General features: G+C 33.3%; 2 protein-coding genes across 2 annotated transcripts in view; one reads left to right on the forward strand and one right to left on the reverse strand.

Annotated features, from left to right (window-relative positions):
- LanA (laminin subunit alpha) overlaps nt 1-22,527 on the forward strand; it is a 126,945-nt gene extending 104,418 nt beyond the window's left edge. Inside the window, exons 32-36 of the mRNA XM_072529016.1 lie at nt 8,885-9,626; nt 14,414-14,830; nt 15,050-15,180; nt 17,339-19,851; nt 22,163-22,527. Of these exons, the coding sequence (XP_072385117.1) occupies nt 8,885-9,626; nt 14,414-14,830; nt 15,050-15,180; nt 17,339-19,851; nt 22,163-22,428 (4,069 nt within the window). The 3' untranslated portion in view covers nt 22,429-22,527. The remainder of the gene's footprint in view (nt 1-8,884; nt 9,627-14,413; nt 14,831-15,049; nt 15,181-17,338; nt 19,852-22,162) is intronic.
- Nucleotides 1,762-5,972, reverse strand: LOC140439230 (uncharacterized). The gene is made up of 2 exons (XM_072529017.1): nt 3,235-5,972; nt 1,762-2,686 (listed from the first exon to the last, which is right to left on the reverse strand). Exons 1-2 carry the CDS (start codon nt 5,818-5,820, stop codon nt 1,973-1,975), a joined length of 3,300 nt encoding a protein of 1,099 aa, XP_072385118.1. The 5' UTR covers nt 5,821-5,972; the 3' UTR covers nt 1,762-1,972.
- Nucleotides 22,528-22,899: the final 372 nt, after the last annotated feature.

Raw genomic sequence — 22,899 nt, forward strand, 5'->3', positions numbered from 1 at the left:
ATTTCTGAGTCCCTATTATGAATCTTTCCTCGCATGGAATATCTCTAAGCATGTCTCTTAAATGATCATATAAATCTGTGCTTTCATTCTCACCTGACTGATACTCACACACAAACAATTCTTTATCACATAAAAATTTCACTGACATTATCCTACCACTCATCCTTACAACTTCTACATTTCTTTACCAACTCCCTTCTTACTGTTACTTTTTCCTATAGGTATATAACAATTTGTATCTTTCATCTAACTTTTTCATCCTTTCCACTTCGTCTTTTGAATACAAGCAATCTGTACACTCCTTATTTTAAGGCAATCCACCAACTCCATATTTTTATTCTCACATGAAAATCCGAACGAAGGCTCAGTTTGCTTCCGAAACATTTTACCTCAGGAGATGCCATCATTTCAGTATAATTTTTATTACATTGGAGAAAGCTCTTTTCATTTTTATGACCTGCAAAGATTTTCAGACGTTTGAGGCATGAATGAATTTTCTATCAGCATCATGTCTTGCTTGATTTAGTCAACACACCACCAATGCAATGAAAAAGGGCAGTATCACTGCTTACATTTTTTATATAGCCCATGTTCACTACTATCACTAAGAATTGCCCTATCAGCTACATTTACCATCCAATAGGAAGCACATATGTTGGGATCAGACATGGCTTGAATACAAATAAAATAAAAGTGACAGCAAAATACTGTAAACGAAATAAGACGAGAATCAGATGCCCAAACAATATCTTTTACCAATTCTACTAACATTCAGACAGAGGCTAAAACACATATTAATTTAAAATGGAAATAATCTATCACATTGGAAGATGAATGTTGAAAGAAAATAATAAAGTAGGGGAGCTAACAAAAAGTAAAATAATAGTAACTACCACCAATTCTTCTTCCACTTGTTGTCTCAATCTCGGTTTAGGTCTGCCTCTGGTGGCATTCAATCCGTTGTAACTCTTAACGGGTTGCTCTTCTCACGTGTCCATACAATCTGATTCTCTGCACTTTTACTGCTATATGTTCTCTTGACCCATCCATTCTTGTATTTCTCATGAGTCATCCATTGTCTTGCCTCTTCTTCGTTTTCCCTATTTGGTCTAAGTATTTCTCTCATAATCTTCCTCTCAAAATCTTTTAGTTCGCATTATTTTCTTGCTGTGAGTGTAAATGTTTCTGAAGCATATACCACTATTGGTCTTATGGTCATTTTGTAGATTTTCATTTTTGTTTCTTATCTTAAGAAGATAATCTAAGAAGACTTATCTTCTTATCTTTAAACATTTTTTTATTTCTGTAGAATGCTTTATTTGTGGCTTGAATTCGTCTTTCCATATCTACACTTTCATTTCTTCTGTTAACTAATACTCCCAAATATTGTGAACATTTCAATGTCTTCAAAAGTTGTGTGTGGCTATTGTCAGTTCTACCATTTGTATTTTCTTTCTCACATTCATGTATTCCGTTTTATTTTCAGTCCTCACAGTTTGGTTTCGTTTTCTATTTCTTGGAAGGTTTTCTTTAATGATATATGTTGCTACTATGGTTATAATATAGTCTGCATATCCTATTATTTGTACTGCATTCTTGTTTATAGTTCCTTCATTTGACAGCTTTGTGGACTGTTGAGGGCGCATATTTTTGTATTACTCAATTTTTTTTATTATTTCTGTTCACAACATTAGAAAATTTAATATAAGCAGCATATGATTAAAAACGTCCATATTATGGAGGGAATTATTTAAAAACATCTTTAATACAAAAGTTTTATACATTTTAATGTTTCTTTTAGGGGTTTCTCAAAACTAAACTAAAGTATAAACAATAGTTTATATATATACAATTATATATAAAGAGAATATCTAATGAATCTTGTAAAAAACATACTTATTCTTAATCTTGTAAGAGTGTAAATAAATTATGTTCCTATTTTATTAACAAAAAATATATAAATAACTAATAATTAATGTTTTAACTTTGATTCTTCTTTTATCTTCCACTTCAGTAACTCCATGCATGTAATAGCATCTTCAGCACTGTCATGACCACTTACATCATTCTGTATTATCTTCCTTAGATGCTCACTAGCTAAAACTTTCAAGGCTCGCTTATGTGGTAGGCCCATTTTGTGTGGGAACAAAACAGATGTATCAACTACCATACCATGCACAATTTTAAGAGCTTTCATATCAGATTCTAAACTATGTCCTACCAAGATTGTCATAGAATTACAAAGATGCAGTATATTGGCCTGTACCTGGAGAATACTAGTACTTGTTTTATCCATTTGCTCTTTTGTAATACCAGAAAATCGAGTATTATAGTCTATAATTGGGTTTAAAGGTTTCACTAGGGATTCATACACTGTCTTACAATCAATATCAATTATTGTCACTCTAGTTAGTTCTAAACCTTTGGTAGTATAACACATTTCACAATCAAGAGCATACACTGCGTGACTACGAGGATCATCTTTGATATCAGAATCCATAGTAGTTTGGAATCCCTCTAAAAGACCTGAAGTGAACCCGTCACAAACATGAGTATCAGAAGTTGCACAGCCTGTTTCATCAGAACTCCTACAGCAAAGGTAAGTCTGCTCACCCCGAATTGTACGCTTCTTCATTGGATGGTAACAGCATTCCTCTTCAAAAAGTGGCCAACCATCATCATCAACCTAAAACAAATAAGTTATAAACTCCTCCAATCTGTATAATTGTTCTAGCTAATTCATAGTAATTAGATAGAGTTGAAGACTATTGAGATATTTTTTTTTAATAGTATTACTACACATTCCAAACAATATGAAAGATCAGAAATTTTTACTGTACCAGCACAGTATATTATAAAAAACCTTCGATTCATGAAGAGGAATATCAATCTTTATAGAAGTAATGAAGATTAAGCACAGTTACGATACAGGCACAAGCAAAATGATACCAACATATTTGCATTTGAAAAGGTTTTAAAATGGTCCAGTGTATTGGGCAATAAAATGTTTTAATATTCTGCCTGCAGATATCAGAAACTTGCCTGAAAAGGAATTTATAAATAGAATTAAAAAAATATTGATAAAAATTCCTTTTATATAATTCATGAATATCTTCAACATAATTTTAATTTGAATTGAGGTTTTGTACATATTTTTGTAAGACATGTGTAAGATTTCATATTTTTAACATTAATAAACAGTAATCAATATAATATACAACAAAAAATATATACCTGATATAGTTTTTTGCATCTGGAACATATTCTTTGATTTTCATCCAGATTTGAAGGAAATTTGCTTTTAAAGTTCCGGACTTCAGCTATTCCATATTCATTAGTCTGTCTTGGGTATCCATGGATGTCTAACTCTTCATCTGTCAATACCCATTTTTTAATCTGATTGTAGAATTGACGAAGTTTTGGTGTTGTAGAACCTCCTTCAGAATCGTCTCCTACACCATACAGACCTAGTCCATTTTTATTCCTCTCTTGACCTTCCTTCCTAAGACGGTTTACAGCTAGCATTGCAGAGTTCCTATATGTAGTTATTACTTTACATTTTTCATAACAGTTATATTCTTCCTTTAGAGCTCTAGAATAAGCTTCTTCCTTAGAAATATACATTTTTACACATTCGTCAGCTATCATAGTCAAGTACCTTGATCTCACATTGACTGGAAGCTTGGAACTTTCTGCTTGAAGAACATCTGGGATATCAGATAAAGAGACATCAGGTACATGTGCAACTCTATTACCTTTCTGTGTTTGTGCAATTGTCTTCAGTGGAGTAACAGGTTTAATTAGAGATATCTTCTCTTTAGCCTTAGTTATAGCCATGACATTATGAACTGGAGCTATTTTCTTAGGAGGAAGTTTATTAATTGTAGAAGCGTATGTTATAGTCTTAGAACCTTTTAAAATGTCATCTACCAAGCTAACACTTTTAGGTTGTTCCATTTCCTTGATTTTCTTTCTTTCTCTAGCTGCTTCAAGTAAGGATGGTGCTGGTCTTTTAGTCACTACAGTTTGTTGAACTTCATTTATCAGTAACTCCTGTTCCCTGTTCGCTTGTGCTTGTTTGGCAAGTTTATACCTATTTGTTAACATTTGACCTGGAGTTTGAACAGTTTTAGGTTTGGCTGTTATTGTAGGAGGCTTTGAAGGTCCAAATAAAGTTTCGAAACTTGCATGAGCAATTCTTTTCTTACCATGATATTCAGTGGAAATTTCCATGTTTGTTGAAGATTGAGTCTCTTGAGGAACATCAAATTCAATAACAGGTTTCTCTGGTTTATACTCATTGAATATTTTGTAACATTCTAATAAGGTTTCATTTCTATCCATATCAATATCTGAATCAGATTCTAATATATTGCCTTCTGATAGACTACCATTATCAATATCTGTAGTATCCATTTTATTGCTATGTCTATTTTTCTGTTCTTCAGATTTATTTTGTTTAGATTTTTCTTTTTCTTGACTCTTTCTATCTCTACCACTGCCATGTTTCCTCCTCTTATCTTCGTCTTTACTGTGTCTTCTTTCTTTACTTCTACTACGACTTCTTTTAGCCTTTTTGCTTTTTCTATCTTTACTTCTACTTCTGCTGCCTTCTTTACTTTTAGTTTGTTCTTTTTTACTACTACTTTTTCTGTCTCTACTCCTACTACGACTTCTTTTTTTACTGTTTTTTTCTCTTTCTTTATTCTTTTTATAATCTGCTTTATCATGCTTCTTATCAGAGTTTTTTCTTTCTTCTTTTGACCTAGAACTTTCAGATCTACTTTTTTCTTTATTTTTATATTTATCTATGTCTTTTTCTTTGTGTTTATCCTTGGAAGATGAATGATTATTTTTGGACTCCTTTTTATCCTTTTTGGATTTATTGGGCATTTCAGAGTTTCCATCTTTATCTTTTTTGGTTGAAATAGAATCTTTATCTTTTTTGGTAGAATTAGAATCTTTATCTTTGTTTTTGTCACTACTCTTGGTTTTGTCTTTGCGTTTTTCGTCACTAGAACTACTATTACGTTTATCCTTTTTATGCTTTTTGTGTTGACTAGAATCTTTGCTATCTACATTAGTTTTGTTAATGATATTATTTTTATGTTTTTCAGTAAGAGATATACCCTTCTCATCCTTTCTAACATCTAACTGTTGTAGTTTACTGCTTTTATCAGTCTTGTCAGTTTTAGTGTATTCTTCCTGATTTCCTATTTGTTTATTTATTTTTCCTTTTGAAGTGTCAATTGAATCTATATTTTTTTTGATGTTATCCACATTTAAATCATTGGGTTCTACTTTTAAATCTGTATCCAGTTTTTCTGGAGACCCATTGCTATCAGATTGGATTATATCAGCTATTAAATCAAACTCACTTGTTAAATCATCAAAATTCACTGCACCTCCAGGGTTAATGGCAACCGTAGGATCATATTCAACATTAGCTATATTCTGTTTAATCTCATTTATAACTTCTATGTGCTCTTTGTTTTCTTCACTTAGAGATTTATTTGTTTTAACACTAGAAAGAATACTTAAAGGTGTAGGTTTGTAGGTCGGATTTTCGATTTTTGTTGTAGGACGTAACTTTTTGTCCGGCCTAAATGCCAAGTCGGGCACATAACTTATAGGTATATGGCTTCTATTACTTTGAATATTTGCAAGCTCACTTTTAGGGGTTGGTTTGTATGTAGGTACATCTTGTGCATGTTCTTTTTCTTCTTTTTTTCTATGTCTAAAATGGCAGTAAGGCCTGCCACACGAACTGTTGTAATAAGGGCATTCAATGTCCTGAAAATACCCCTTTGTAGGCAACATAAGTACTGATACAACTGCAACAAGCACATAACCTCTTTATTTACAAAAATAACGACAACTGTAGTTGACAGTGACGACTTTGACGTTACTTATTCTTCAGCTTTTCTCTGGTCTTTATAGTTATAAACTGCACAACCACACATGTGTCTTCGGAATTCTTCACAATGGGTAATAATAAAACAGAAACACTACTTTATTTATAGTTTTTTTTAAGTAACTAAATTATTTATTATCATGGTAAAAAGATAACATTATAAAATAATGTAATATACACTGATAAAACGGAATTATCAACGGAAAACGGACATTGTGATGTTATAGGTCAATAACTTATACAATTTTAATGCAATCATTTCTTGATTTTGAATTTATTAATAAAATGAGTAAATTTATGAGTTTATATCGGTTGCAGGAAACATTAAACAACGATTGTTTAATCTCTGTTCTGATATAAATGAATAGATAGTTAATTGTGTTATTTCAATTATTTAGTTATGTATTTTGAAATAGAATCTGTTTTGGTTATAATATGTAATCGGCTAAATCTAATTTTGTTAAAATAATAAAAAATTTTAATAAAGATATGTCACTCTACTATTGATTAATTCTTTTTTTAGCTTTGTGAAATATTTTTCTACTTAATGGTTGCTGTTCATTTTATTTCTCTTAACTCTTAAACCGAAACATGTGTCTATAGTACATAATGGGAAACATCCGGTCTCAGGTACCCGGCGTTAAATATCTACATAGAAACATTTATTTGGATTTTGGATGCATAATTTTATATTTTTATTCATAAAAGAAAATACTGTTGCTACTATTCTGAAAACTTATTTTTTAACACAGGGATACTTAAAAAATATTAAAAAAACTTAGAACAATTTAAAGTAAACACATCGATTTTCAATAATTACCATTAATTATAAAGTTAGACTCCCATTCCAGCACAATTATTGCATACTTTTATGCTGCACTGCAAGCAGATAGGGTTGCTACATTTTATACATTTGTACGTTTTTCTCTCTTTCTGTGGTGGGCAGATAGAATATGTTTTGCGTTTCTGAAGTTTGTCAGATGGAAGTTCTTCGGTGGGCTTTTCTAATTCTTCAGGAATCTTCACGTATAAGTGACCTTATATCTCTAGGAAGATTTAGAATTAGTAAACGTCTCTTTAAATGTGATTCTATAAGTATCATAGAATGTGGGTTATCTACTTTATTATGTACTTTTCATTGGGGGATTTTGACGGTAACACAAATTTAATATGAAACTATTGACACAGCTTATATTGAGTTAAGCGTAAAATATTACTAACGCTCATCTCTTGTATCTTCTATTAGATACATAATGCATTTTTCATATCCAGAATGTCTACACAATTTTTTGTTTTGTTATACCTAATAACAGACAATTTCCGGTTTATTTTTATCACGGTCTGTTTCAACCCTATCATGCATGGACGATATAAGCACAACTGATCTGATGATTTGAACACGTAAAGTGTTGATTCCATCGGTCTAGATTTATGTGCTTTGAACTTTGATGTTTTATTCATCTTCAAAGTGCCTACATATATATATATATATATATATATATATATATATATATATATATATATATATATATATATATATATATATGTTAGAGATCTTTTTCCACGTTCTTCTACCAGCTCCAATGGAGTGAATCAATTATCGGTCGTAATATTCGGTTCGATCCTTCAAGCGGTTTACATAGACGTCAAACTGATTGATTGGGTTTTAGAAGCCTACTTTCTTCTTCGGAAAGTCCAGTTTCGTGACTGTCATTTCCTGTGTAAATATAAGCATTATAGAGATTCTTTGGCATGTGCATCCGAAATCCACATTTACCTCTAAAAGCGACAAGCATTTCATCCACTGTTACATTATCAATAGAACAGTACATTTCTTGAGTTTTGAATAAAAGCATTGAGTATTGCAACACGGTCCGTTTTTTTTCTCCTCTCGAGTTGTGGCATCATCAAATCTAAGAGCACTCACTAATATTTCAAAGCGCTTAACAGACGTGGTTGATCTAAAAATAGGGCTTCCAGTTGGGCCCTTCTCGTCGCTCAGATCAATGTCTGAAACTGCCTCTAGTTCTTCTTCTAATTCCTCTAAAAGGAGATTTATTCCGGTGTCGCGACAAAAATTGTAGGAAGCCAGACTTGAATGCGTTGTGTGGTTATCTAGCACTAAAAGAACTGTCTTTGTCCAAACCTTCTTTCATCCGATTTCTTCTATAAATAAACATAGGTGGAATATATTGACCTGAGGCACTGAAAGTGCATACTAGTGTCGTGATTTATCGTCGTTCACCACTGGTAATTGCACCAACTTACAATTTTACAGGAAATATGAACATTACTGATACCCGTCTTATCAACATTAAAAATTTGATGCATTCAAATTTGTAACGATCACGTAGAGCTGCCAAGTTTTTGTAAAATATCTTTAGTTCTTCACGATTAAAAGCAGTAATTCTACTCAAACTTGTTGCTTCTGGTTTACGCAAACTGAGTTCTGGATGACGGTGCATAAATGAATAAAATCAGTCTTTTCCACACATTTTCGTTACCATTTTAAATGGATGTTTAATTTTGTTTTGCTGTTTTTGGTATTATATTTTAAGATGTTAGAGTTACCAGTGGATATGGTAACATGGCGACGTTGAAGAATCAGTTGCTATCATTAAGTCCTCGTAGACACTACGTCTCAGGACCAGCAACTTTATGTGGAGTCATACGTCGCCATGTTACCATATCCACTGGTAACTCTAACATCTTAAAATATAATACCAAATAATGTAAACCAAATTGTAACAGATAAATTTTAACGGGTTTTTACCCTAATATTTAGTGGCTCAAAACATGTACACCTAGACACTGATGATAGAACATGGTTTCCGAAAACGTTTTGTCTTCATGACATAGCCGGTTTGGGTTTTTTAATTTATATACCTTTTATAAAGGATTTTTACTTAATTTTTTTTTAATATGAATCAATTATTATTTTGTTAACAATACGTAATTTTTTCTTTTTAGAAAAGACAGATTGAAAAACAAACTAGAAGACATCGAAAACAAACTTACCCAATCGAAAGTAAATCTTGACGACTCAGATAAATTCTTGGCGAACGCATCGGCATTACTAGACGTATCAGTCGGGAAATTAAAACAACTACAGGATGCCCCCGAAATTTTAGAAAGTTTTAATAATAATTTTAACAACGAACTGGAAAACAACAAAATAGAACTAGAGAACATCGAAAAGCTGAGACCTCAAGTACAAGAACATGCTACCAATTTATCCAAACGAGTTGAGCAACTTGAGCATATTTTATCTGAATCGCAGTTCGGATCTCAAGATGCCGTGAAAGCAGCCAGAGCATACAAGGATATTGTAGCAGCCGTGAAAAGTGCTAGAGAAGCAGCAGACAGTGCACAGAATGATACAAACCACGCTGCAGGGATCCTTAATAATGTACAAGAACGTACGAACGATGCTGAAACAAACTCTGCCAAAGTCTTGGACGAAGCTCATAATTCCAAAACATCGACTACTGATACGTTAGAACCCAAGTTAAAGACATCAATAGAAATGTATCAGCCGGTGAAGAAAGTACTAGATGACGCAGGACAATTATTAAAAGAGATCGAGAAAATTTTGGAGAATCTGCAAATTCAAGATTTAGAAGAAGGGTATAAAGTTGCAGCGAAAAATGCGGATGATGCTGCGGAGTCAGTTGGCGAAGTAAAAGAGACTGTTAGTACATCATATAACAATGTAAGTACTCTACTACTAAGATTTTGCTATTCTCTTCTTTCGTTTATTATTATAAATACAGTTGTGCCTTGATAATCCGACAGGTATGGGACCAAAGAGGTGTCCGATTATGTATTTGGTATTGTTTTGCTAGCAGTTGCCTACAATATTCTTACATTGTATGAGTAAAGTGCTACCCAGATTAATATGCAAATGAAACACCCGTTTCGTCTAATTAAAACTTGTTTATTAAAAGAAATATGGAAGCTATTAAATTTAATGTATATACAGTGTGTAAATAATAACTTATAAATATTATACGTACTAATAACTAAATGCCGCAACTAAAGTAGATTAATTATGAACGTATGTAAATACATAGTGTGCTCACACTTTGAAGAAATCTTTGATTGTCTTTTGATTTTTTTTGTTTAGACAGTCTGTCATTGCTTGTTCCTGTGTCTGCTTTAACATTAAATTTTTTTGCATTATGCTCTCTCCTAGCACCAACGTATCAAAGTCTTTGAAGCCAATATAGCTTCATTACAGTTGACGGTGAAATATTTTTCATCCTGTGCTTTCTGGGTCACGTTTTCATCAGATTTTGACATTTTTTTAATTATTTATTCATCTGTTAAGTCAGCATTGAGATTATCATCTAAAATCTACGCTTTTAAAGCTTCTCTTGATTCTGATGAATTAGTCATATGGTTGCAAATTTGAAGGGCAGCATCTAGTACAACTTGCAAAGATTGGTCATTGGATTCTTTATTAACTTCTATTGGAAGGAGTGGGTTATTGGGCTAAATATTCTTCCACGATTTAATCAGTAGTAGTAGGCTTGACTTGCTGCCAGGCAAACGCAGCACAAGGAGTTGTTTCTTGTAGTTTGCCTTGAGAATTTTAATAACGTTTTGATCCATGGACTGAATCAATGCAGAAGTATTTTTCGGTAAGTACATTGCCTCGATATATCCATCGACAGTTTCGATTTTTAATTCGTCTTGATCAGGATGTTCTGGAGCATTGTCTAACAAGAGGAGGGCTTTCTGGAGAAGGCATGAGGTGTTTCTGGACTAGCAATTTCAATTTGTGGGATCCTGATGCATGTTCTTTCTGAAGTTTTCTACCAAAAACTTGTTTTTCGTCTAAAGTAACAAATGTCTATTCACTGCTTTCCCTCGCTCTACCGTTTTCATCTCTCTCTGTTGTCCCATTCTCGCCTCTCTTACTCACGGCGTCGTCTACTTCGTTCCTCCAGGATTTTCGGGGTCGTCCTCTTTTCCTCCTTCCTATAGGGCTCCATTCGGTTATTCTCTTTATTCATCTGCTGTTGCTAGTTCTTTTTACATGTCATGTACATGTTTATTTCGTCAGTACTTCTCCTATCCATTCTTCTTACTCTGCAGCATCTTCGCAGGCATTCCATCTCTGTTGCTACTATCTTACTGCTGCTCTTTTTGCTTAAATTGTGAATAAATACAGATATCCCAGACTCATCTGCACTCAACTTCTCTCCAATCATCTGCAAAAATCGTATTTCGTATCGTTTTTTGAAGTTTTCGAACCAACCTTGACTAGCACGAAAATCAGTTTTCTTTCTAATTCCTGATAAAAAACTGAGCTTTCTTTTTTAAAATGTCACCTGAAATAGGAACTTGTCTGCTGCGTTGTTGCTTAAACCAGATGTGCAGAGCTTCTTTAATCGTTTTTTCTCGTCCAATGTCATATAATCTAGATATCGCAGACGGAGTTTCACCGCGCTGCATCTCTTAATCATATCTCATTTATCTTTTAGAGTAGCGTTTTGTACTTTGGTTTTGAACTTGTGCTCCCCATTGAACTGAACATTCTAAACCAATTAAATAAAAATTTGGCACTACATATTACTGTAACTAAAAACCCTATCGAACCGAACTGCTCACGGAAAACACTCAAAACATTCGAAATGAAACATCCGGTAAGAATGAGATTCATGTCGCGACAGGTTTCAGTACAAGCTGACCTGGCGGCGACTTTGACGGGAGGTACGTCGGACTACCGAGCGTGTCGGAATGCAAAACGTCGGAATATCAAAGGTGTACTGTATTTTAATATAAGGCTACATACTTTTTTCTTTGTTCCACTTGCTCCGTTCTAATTTACAACCACTTTTGCCATTACATGGACTATATGCTTGGCCTCCATTTGAGACAAGTTGTGTGCATTTTCTTAATGAAATCTACAAATTCCGAATATCTTAGATTGTTATAAACTTTTCTTTGCATACTGTATATTGATATCGGGTATAATACTGGTTTATTACGCCATGCTTGGAGCCTAATTTATAAAGGTTAGCATCCGTTATTTCTTTTACCATTGTCAAAAGATTTCTTTCATCTACGAGCTCTATCTACGTTTAGTACTCGAACTCAAACTATGTCACCAACTTTCTTCTTCTTATTCCGACTCCGTTCGAAGGTTGATGATCCAAATGGCAATTCTTATTCCGACTCCGTTCGAAGGTTAACGATCCAAATGGCAATTGTAGCTTTGGGCACTGGTACACGAAAGATTTCTGCGGATGAGCGATCTCACCTTCTCAGATTTTTCAGCAACGAGTTGTGACGTCTTTTGGGAGGGGGATATTTAAGAGAAGCATTTTTTGGCCTAAATATGCAAAAACTATTCAATGCGGAAAACCTAGTTCTTCTTATAATCTGTTCTTCTATTTTCTACTGGCGAAACAGTTTTATATATTTCTGAATCTATAATCATTTGTGGTTCTTCAGATGTTGTGCTCTGAGTATTTATATTTGAAGAAATTCAGTCATTTTTTTATATCTATTTAATACTGAATTTTGTGCAAGATTTGTCTGGTGTCTGAATTTCTGAAAAGATGCTCTGAATCTTCCTCCGATTTAATATCATCACTTCTTTCGGTATAGAGATTTTTAACCAAACTTTTAATTTTTGTACCAAGCATAGTATCACCTGGAGTATCACAGTGATACGCTCTGTTCTTCATTAATTCAAGAAAACTTAATATTTCTGACCATTTCGTCTGAATGGCTCTGAAAATGTCTAGGTTTCCCATGAACTATTTTGAATTCGGACCACATACTGCAAAGTTCTTCCACAATTTTATTGGCAAATTCTGTACCATTATTGTTTTGAAATATGTTTGGTGCCCCAATTATGCAAACAAGGTTTGTTTTAATGATGTCTACTGGCATGCTTCCGTCATATAATAGACGTATTATATCTTGTTTTTGTACTTGGTCAATTGTTTTGATTACAACGCACATAAATGCCGTTTTGTTCCATTCTAGGGATTTCTCTTCTACTTGTCTAACACTGTATCTGTTCAAAATCAACCTGTTCTAAATCCTTCCTGGTTTCAGCTATTTTATTCATTATCATATTTTCAATTTTCATTCTTTGTCTTATTTCATTTTAATTGTTAGGTTTTTACTCCACGATATTAAATGTAGTACTTTGATCATATTTCTTCATTTTCCTATTTTTTTTCTTTATGTCTTTATTAACTTATCAACTTTTTTATTGAGGCTTAGAGTTAAGCAGCAGTATTTCAAGAGCCGCAAGAATTGCTCCCACAACTTCCCTTTAGGTCTTCTTGGGACTATCATCTCTACATCTTATTATAGAGCATGAAACCGTGTCAGTCGCTTACCGGCTCAACTGTTCTGGGCAGTGGTTGGAAGCTGTTCTGTCCTTTTCATGGTGCAGGACATCGTGATTCCCCACATTGAGTTAACATTCTCCTTCTCGTCTCATTTTGCTAATCGTGATAAGGAGGTAGTACCAAAATTAGGATTGCTCCGTCGTAGTGGACCCGTTAGGTTTACAGATGGGCCCAGGATGGACAAGTGAGTAAGTGTTGGAGTATACGGATTAGGACTTAAGTCGAGCCAGGCTCTCAGTTCTTATTCATCGGTGCTTCTCTGTTTACTGTTACGTTTGTTGTATTATTATAAGGTAATATATTCTTTGGACTTCTAGGAATGTGCGTATGTTGTTGTAGATGAAAAAGTCGTGTACAAGATTTAAACCATGTTGGCAGCTTTTTATGAGTATTACTCTAGTTATGTAAGAAACTAGCCTCAGCCTGCTATGCAATAAGATCTGTCTCCAGGAAAATCAATTTAGCATCTTCCAAAATAACATTTTTCTTTGTTCAAGTCTCATCTTCGATATGGTCTTCCCTTCTTGGGGTTCTAGTACAGTTGCCCAATTTGATGTTATCTTTAAATAACAAAAAAGAGCAATACTGTATCTGTTTGCCCTCAGAATAACAACACATTGCAGAAGCTACTTCAAAAATCACGGGATTTTAACGCTTCCCTCTTTATATATTTTAGTAACTGTTTGTTTAATTTGTAAACACCTACATGTTTTTCCAGCAAGACTTAACCATGATTACTCCACCAGAAATTCAACCTTTGATGTTTATTTACCGATCTCGTCCACTGAGTTAGTAAAGAAATCTATATTATATTCTACAAAAAAACTATACAACCATCTTCCTTCACAACTCAAATCTGCAACATCTTTTTCCAAGTTCTGTAAATGACAAAAGCCTATACATCTGAAAGACTATATTATTCAGTAGAAGAGTTTCTTAAAAAAAGTATTACTTTAATTTATTGGTGTTAGAGATTTCATTTAAAACTTTCCTAAGTTTTCTTTTAAAAGTTTTCTTCAAAAGTTTATATACTCCTAAAATTGTTATTTCTGTAGTGGATCTGTACCTACTCCTGAGAAAAAATATACTTATATATGTAATAAAATCAAGACATACTTTTCAGCTACCTAATGAAACAGCCCAAGCTCAATTGCTTCCAAAAGAAGTCGATGATATGCAACGCAATCTAGTCCAGACTGAAAAACAAATCAATACCGTAAAGGAAAAACTGCCACCCGTGCTTGAAAGCATTGAAGAATTACCAGCTTTTCAAACGGATACTAAACGTAAATCTGATATGATCAAATCAAATTTAAAAAAGCTGACTCAGCAGATCGACTTAGCGAGAGACATAGCCAATAGAATTAAACTAGGAGTAAAATTCTTTACTAACACGACTTTGGAATTAAGAAATCCTAAGAATCTAGAGGCCTTGAGTACTTCGTCCAAGTTTTCAGGTTACTTCAAAACCAACGAAAGACAGGGTCTTATCTTTTACATTGGAAATCCGAATGCTACAAACATACCCAAACAGAAAACTGTAAGTTTTATTTTTTATATTTATCTTAACTTAAGTCCATAGCTTTTGTTAAATATCTCCTTCTAAGTAATTTGTATTACCTACTTTCGGGTTAAAAAAGTTATATTGTAATAAAATTCATATTTTTCGTTCAGGAAAAGTTAGAAAAATAATTTGACCTTCTTAATTATATTTTTAGATCTTTTTTATTTTATTAAGTGCATATTTAATCATTTTTAGGAGGACTATATGGCTTTGATAATTCAAAATGGTTATCCCGTTCTTAAATTCAACATTGGTAATGGAAATGAACAGATTATCAATCCCAAATATGTCGCTGACAACAATTGGTACCAATACATCATAGAAAGGTAAAATTTCATTGTAACTAAAGTTGCTTTATTAGAGTGCTTTGAAGATATATTGCAAGAGAATAAGATCTGAAGAAACCTAATAAAAATAGAGAAAGATTATTAGAGCTTTGTCAACGTTAGATAATTTGTTATTAACAATTTAATTGTTTAAATAATAGTATTTCCTATACTATTAGATATATTTCATTTTACCAACATAAAATTGTTCCTTCTAAAAAAATGTACAAAATGGCGTTTGGTAAACTTTAATACTGAACTATTTTTATAAATCTAATTTATTTACTTTATTTATTATAAAATGTTCTACACTTTACAACACTTTATGAGTTTATTTACACACACTTATTTATTTAATCTACATAGAAAACACTTAAATATTAATTTATTTACACTTATATAATTTATTTAAAACATTCACACTGGTTACAATTTAAATAGCCGCGCGAACAATTTATTAATCGACACTTGTTTTCGACTGTCCTTTAAAATCTCAAATCGTCCGTTTTATACCTGATTTGTTTGTCTAGAAATTTCTGCCGGCTTCAATCAGAACGCTGCTGTATTATTCGATCCTCATCTCTAAAGTTTCAATAGCAGGTATAAGCGACGACCTGGTATGACTCACATTTATTGTATTAATGCGATTTTTAGAACCGGAGTTACTACAAATTCGATGGGTTTTTTCCAAGCCTAACTCAGCTTTCATACGTGCCAATAACTTTCAAAAAACCCCCTCTTTTTAGAGGTATATATGTTTCAGCTTTAAAAAAAGTTTGCAAAATTTCTTTATCTTTATTAATAAAAAAGTTATACCAATTAAACTTCAAAAATTTCACTAGTACTTAAGTTGAGCAAAAATTTCTTTATAAAAGATTTAAACAAAATTAAGCATAAACTTTAAAAATCTGGCTAATGGAACTTTAAACTTTTCGTTAAAAAGTGGTGAATTAATTTGTTTATAAGAGTTTTAAACAAAATTGAGCCGTAAACGTTGGCAGATTGGTTAATGGAAGTTACAGAACAATTTAAAATGGACATATTTAGTTTTGGTAAATGTTTATATGTTAATTTTTTACTAAAATATTGAAAATTAATTTACGCGCGGACTCCTTAGCTGCGAGCTTACCGCGCACTTTATTAAAAGTTCCATATCTTGGTCAAAAATTTACATAGAAACATTTAGCAAATATTAAAATGTTCGTTTGTAGTTGTTTTACAAATTCCCTCAGCCATATTATCAAATTTTATGGCTTAATTTTGTTTAAATCTCTTATAAACAAATTTATTCGCAACTTAGGTACTAGTGAAATTATTAAAGTTTAATTGTTATACTTTTTTTGTTAATAAAGATCAAGTAATTCCGCAAAGTTTTATATCATTTTTTCTATATCATTTTTCTATCTTTCCTATATCATTTTTTTAAATTTTCCTCATAATCTATTGTAAGGATTTCATCGAATATTTCATAAAGAAGTTAGAGAATGACAGCTAAACTTTATACAGTTGAATTTGCCACTAAAAGGAATCATTTCATTTCTTCAGTTAAATATAAGATCTTCTACCTAAAAAAGATCGATGACGTCATAACTTCGACAAATATAACAGAAAATAATTAAACGTTACAACAAACGTTAAACAACAAAAACATTACAATTTAAAAAAAAAATCGACCTATTTTTCGATCCAAATTCAAACTCATCAGGAGCAACATTATTAATTTTATGCGTTACTTTTGGGACAAACCATATTTCTACTATTATTCAAACTTTACCCAAATGAAAACAGGATTTTTTTAAGAATGCCACACAAAAATAACTAGAATATAAGTGTGTGTTAAAAAAGCGAGGTTTTTTCACAGAAACTAATTTTTATTTTTAATAACATACTTTCAAGCATTTACGAAAGCCGTGTTGAGCAAATACACTAACAGGGACAATGCTAGGGTGACTATGTAGTGAACTGTAATAATAACCATCAGATTTAAAGCACAGCTCATAGAGGGCGCTACTACATATATTAAATCTGTTCTGAACTATTACATAAATTACAATTTACAACTTGTACTAAACGGTTACAATTTAAACTCTCCTCATAAGCGTTTGATTTTTCTCTTTTATTAAATATCAATAAATGCATTCATTGTTTTTCATTTTAGGGTTGGTTTCAATGCCAAACTATCCATTCGTGAAGAATTACAAGATGGAACAGAAAACGTTATAACAAAAGAAAAGTCGCTGTCTGGACCTTACACTGTTTTCAATCTAGATGAGAAAAACTCAAAAATATTTGTAGGAAGTATACCTAACAACTATCAAGTTCCTGATGGTCTAGATTCCGGATCCTTTGATGGCGAGATGGAAGATATAGTAATAGGAAACACACCAGTGTCCTTATGGAACTTCAACTATGGATACGAGAATAACCATGGAGCGTTAGAAAGAGATAAGTTAGTAAATCTAGCTCCAAGTAACGGTTACAGATTCAACGGAAAAGGATATGCAATTCTTGATACAAGGTCTCTACAGTTCCGAGCTAAATCAACAATACAGTTATACTTTAAGACATATGCTACAACTGGATTACTATTTTTAGCTGGAAAAGAAAGAACATTTATATCTATTGAAATTCAGAATGGCAAAATTCTATTCCAATACAATTTAGGAGGAGCCACCAAGAAATGGGTTACCGGTAAGGCGTATAATGATGGTAACTGGCACAAAGTTACCGCAAGCAGGGATGGAGCTAAAGGAAAATTGGTGGTAGATAGTGAAGATGTCATAGATAGAACACGAGAAATAAGCGGTTCTACCTTAGAATTCATAGACACAATATCTTTCGGAGGATATCCAAACAGGCATAACTTCGCCGATGTAACCGAGGCTCGATTTGACGGATGCATTCAGAATGTTACTATAATGGGCCAAGCAATTGATCTAAGAAATAATATTAAAGCATTCGATGTGGAACCTGGATGTCCTGATAAATGGTCTTCAATGGTATCTTTCGGACAAGATCAAGATCATTATGTTGGATGGGATAAACTTCCTTTAACTAATGAGTTTAATATGAGCCTTAAATTCAGAACCATCGATGATGATGGACTTATTTTCTACATCTCTGATCCTTCGCAGGACAATACAATATCTTTATCATTACACGACGGTCATCTTGTTCTTATTGACCAAAAGATCGAATTAAAATCTAAAGGGATATTCAATGACAGTAAATGGCATGTAGTGTCGGTAATCCATAATGATACATATCTCAGGATGGATATTGATGATCAGGAAAGTCAAGTTACTGATGCTACTCCTCCGTTTATACATGCGCCAGTTTCTAGGCTATATGTGGGAGGATTACCTCTAAAAATCGAACCACAGTATAATTCAGTAGCTGCCACTACAGCGTTCTATGGCTGTGTAGCTGATCTAACAGTTAATGGCAAAGTTAAAAACTTTGCTAACACTACTGACAGACATGCTGAAATTCTGGACAAATGCGTTTTAGATGATTCCCCAGAAGATATAGATCATTCAATACCAGATTTAAAACCAATAGAAAATAAAGGGTATTATACAACTGAAGCGCCTCCAGAAACTACAATAAACCCCGAAGAAGCTTACGCTACAGTAAGAGGCGATGGAGGTAATGACTTTAGACCTATTATTGAAGTAGATATTCCCCTTCCTCCTGTTACAGACGTTGTAACCGAGGTAGTACCAACAGAACCAACGATGCCTAAACGGATTGGTACCTTACCTCCTACGACACTATCTCCTATCACTGATGGTTGCGCATTATCACCAAATCCAGTACAAGAAAGCGTTCTAGTAGTGGGATATAGATTTGGTACTCACAACGGTAGTAGATTGGAATGTCCTACTGCAAGAGGAAAATTAAAGAAGGCTTTTGACTTTAGGTTTGAATTCAGATCCAAAGAACCTGAAGGAATCTTGTTTTACGTTTCTGATATAGGCGCAAAACTACCATCACCGGATCATAAACATTATGTAGCTGTTTATTTGTCTGGAGGTCAAGTTGTATTCACCTTTAAAGGCGACGGAGATGCAGTGATAATCAAATCGAAGAATGTATATAATGATGATAAGTGGCATTTGGTAGAGTTTAGCAGAGAGCATTTCGATGGAAAATTGGTTATTGATCAAGAAGATGTAAGTACAGGCAGCTTAGCAAGCAAGACTCATTCTTTGAACCTTCAAGTTCCATTTTACATAGGAGGACTTGCGCCAGAATTATATAATACTGCTCATATGGATCTTAACACCACCGCAACATTCTCTGGATGTATTCGCAGTATGTCTATGAACAACAAACCTCTAGATACTGCAACAGAGTATGGAGTTATACCTTGCTCTGATAATGTAGAAGTGGGTACATTCTTTGGTGGAGGCTTAGAAACATACGTGAAACTAAAGGATAAATATAAAGTTGGTTTTATGTTCAACATTAAAATGGATATTAAACCAAGAGTCGACACAGGAGTTTTGGTGACAGCTCATGGCAAGAAAGATTACCTTGTTTTAGAATTAGTAAACGGAACTGTAAGGCTTCACGTCGAGAATGGCAAAGGTCCTATATCTGCTACGTTTATACCACCGAATAACAATCATTTCCATTTGTGTGATGGTAACTGGCACAATATTCAAGGTATGTACATAATTTTTTTATTGTTTCTTTGTGTAAGTTTTCTATTTATGTCCTTTTTTATGTATTCTGTAGTTATATTTCGTTCTACAAAAGGATTCAGGACGCAGCAAAAGCATATTCATTCATTTAAAAGTCTAATCGGTAAATTAATAGTTGGGAGACCAACCTATAGAAACAATTGCATGATTTATTCTGTCAAATACGCAACAACGAAATAACTCTTGAATAGTGAAAATGGGGCCTTATCTGCATTATACCATTAGAATAAACAAGAATGGAAGCTATGGAAGCATTATGTAACTCAACATACCAAACATAGTGCCTTCTTCCTCGTTTTTAACATAATTAGTGAGATGTAATGCTCTAGGAAAAAGAGATCATTGGCACCATAACAGCCATAGTAAAAAGTAATTGGAACTCTTTTCACTATGTAGTGACCGATAAATAAAAGTCTGAACAAAAATTAGGATTGGAAGAGTATTTGTGGATTTTGTGGACTAGTATGTACCAGAGATAGATTATCTTCGACGTACCAAAATATCAATGCGACACATAATTACCAACCAGGCCATTCTCCTTCTTTTGGCATCATAACTCAGGATGACTATATCGTTCCATTCAGACCTCTCTTGTGTCCTTCTACTCCATTGTCTCACGTTCATAATTTTCAGGTCGTCTTCTACATCATCCAACCATCTCTTTCTGGGTCTTCCTTTCTTCCGCCTTCCTATCGGCATCAATTGTAACATTTCCTTAGCTGCTTTTATATCCTTTTGTCCCTGAACATGTCCCAGCCATGACAGCCTCTGACTTTTTACAAATCGTACAATATCCTGTCCTTCATTCAATTAATTTATCTCGTAGTTGCTTCTGATTCTCTAAATGCCGTCCTCCTCTTGCACTGGACCATATTATTTTCTCATTATCTTTCTTTTGTATGTGAGTTGCTCTTCATCTTTTTTTGTCATTACTAAGGTCTCACATCTACAGATTACTATTGCAATATTATTTTCAGTTTCAGGTGTCTTTGGACCACTTATTTTAATCCTCCTTTTTTGTGCTTTGGGATCAATTTCCCTGAACACTTCCATTAGTCGTTGCTTACTACTGCTAATGATAGCTAAATCATCTGCATATGCAATAATTTGCACCGATTTGGTGTTTATCTGACCGATTAGATTAGTTTTTCTAATGGCCGAATCAAGAAAATGGTTGAATAGAATGGTTAAGTATACCCAGATTTCGAATATTTTCCAGTATCAAAAGCTTGTTTAAAGTCTATGCACATATATAGTTATGTTAAGTACTCCTAAGCTTTTTCTTGAATCGTTCTTAGAATGAATATATTGTCTGTAGTGGCTATATTTGGTCTAAATGCATTTTGATAATCACCTACTAATAATCTAATATAGATAATACCAGAAAGAATATAGGTTTAAATAATTACCGAAATGAAAAATAGAAGATTTGATGAAAAATAGAAGATCCTCTATTTTTAGAGGATTTCATCAAACTCAGGATGTGACGTCATGTGCTGTCAATTTTTTGGTTTGGTGAAACTAGTTTGATCAAATATTTGACCGTCTGACACGGACTTGACGAGGACTTTAAAGATCACATCCATTAACAAACTTAAAGCTCTTGAATCATGATACATGCGTCAAATGCTTAGAACACCATGAACGGACAGAGTATTATTTAGAGTTTGCCTCGAAAATAGAGAACTTTTTGAATATATAAAAAGTGAGAAGACTGCATACTTGGTGCAGATAAATTATAAAGGGAACAATATACTCTCCAACAACTTATACTAGGAGGAAATCTAAATGATAAGAGATCTATTTTTTATAGGATGTAAAAGTTTTCATAGATACCTAACATTCGCCTATAAACAGGACTCCATAGCTGCGAAATGCTCCGCATTGCTGCTAAAAATTAGAATAATTTAATCCTAATTGCCGAACATTTCATCGGACAAGACAATGAAAGGTGGATGTCTACGCAAAAATGCATGGCAGTTTAAAATATGAAATAGTTAATCTATAACTTTGGTTTGAAACTTTTACGGAATCTTTAAGATTGAAAAAACAAACTTTGTAGTCTTGCAATGACTGCTGCCGATCTTAATATACCTACACTGTTTGGAGATAGTGAGAGAGACAAAAATATATATAGAACTAATACTTAAAAACTAAAAAAGCAAGCACACTTTGTGTGTGACACAAGTCACTAAAGAATTAATATTTAAAGAATCTTACCTAGAATTACTCCATACCTTTCGCTCTTAACTGTACAATCTTTATTTTTTTAGCCGTTAAATCTAAGAACGTAGTGACGTTATCAGTGGACAACCTCTTTACCGATCCCAAAATAGGTCCCCATGCCTTCTCTACAGATACCGGTAGCGCCCTCTTCCTAGGTGGCCATCGGTTAATCAAGAAAGTCCGCGGTATTCAATCGAGGACCTCATACATCGGTTGTATCAAGAACATTGAGATCAACAACGAACCTTTGGAGCTATCATCCGGTATGCCGATTAACGGAAATGTGACCCTTGGGTTCTGCCCTACTAATTAGTTTTATATTTAATAATAAATATTTGTAATAATCCATATCTTTTATTGTGCCTTTAACTAAAATAATGCTTTTCAAATAAATATCATTTTTGCTTTTTAATTTTCCTTTCTAAATTACAAAGAAGCTTTATAAGAAGAAGAAGAATAATTATGGTTTTGAGAGACGTTTCGGCAAGGTCGCACTTGCCATTGTCAAGTCAGGTAGTTTCTCTTTTTGCTAGTGCAAAACTTTACTTCAAGCAATATGGTAGGTGGTAAACAATATATCAGCATAGCTCGCAACAAGAAAAAAAAAATGATGTATAAGATGGAACTCAACCGTACATACGCATTTCTGACTATTTGTTCGTCATCAGTACCATGCAGCTAAGTTAGAATAGGAGAACATTAACTTGGGAAAAGGATCAACAGTGGTTTCCAGGGCAACAACTAACAATATCCATGTAGGAAGCTACAGCTACCTGAGGACAGA

The sequence above is a fragment of the Diabrotica undecimpunctata genome, chromosome 4 (assembly GCF_040954645.1).
Source record: "Diabrotica undecimpunctata isolate CICGRU chromosome 4, icDiaUnde3, whole genome shotgun sequence".
In the NCBI taxonomy this organism is placed as follows: domain Eukaryota; kingdom Metazoa; phylum Arthropoda; class Insecta; order Coleoptera; family Chrysomelidae; genus Diabrotica; species Diabrotica undecimpunctata.

Bases quoted from the DNA above. Each gene is read 5' to 3' on its own strand.
- LOC140439230 (XM_072529017.1), bottom strand. From the start codon at position 5,820: ATGTTGCCTACAAAGGGGTATTTTCAGGACATTGAATGCCCTTATTAC. The intron at 2,687-3,234 runs GTATATATTTTT...TATTTGTTTTAG, and splicing joins GATGCAAAAAACTATATCAG to GTTGATGATGATGGTTGGCC.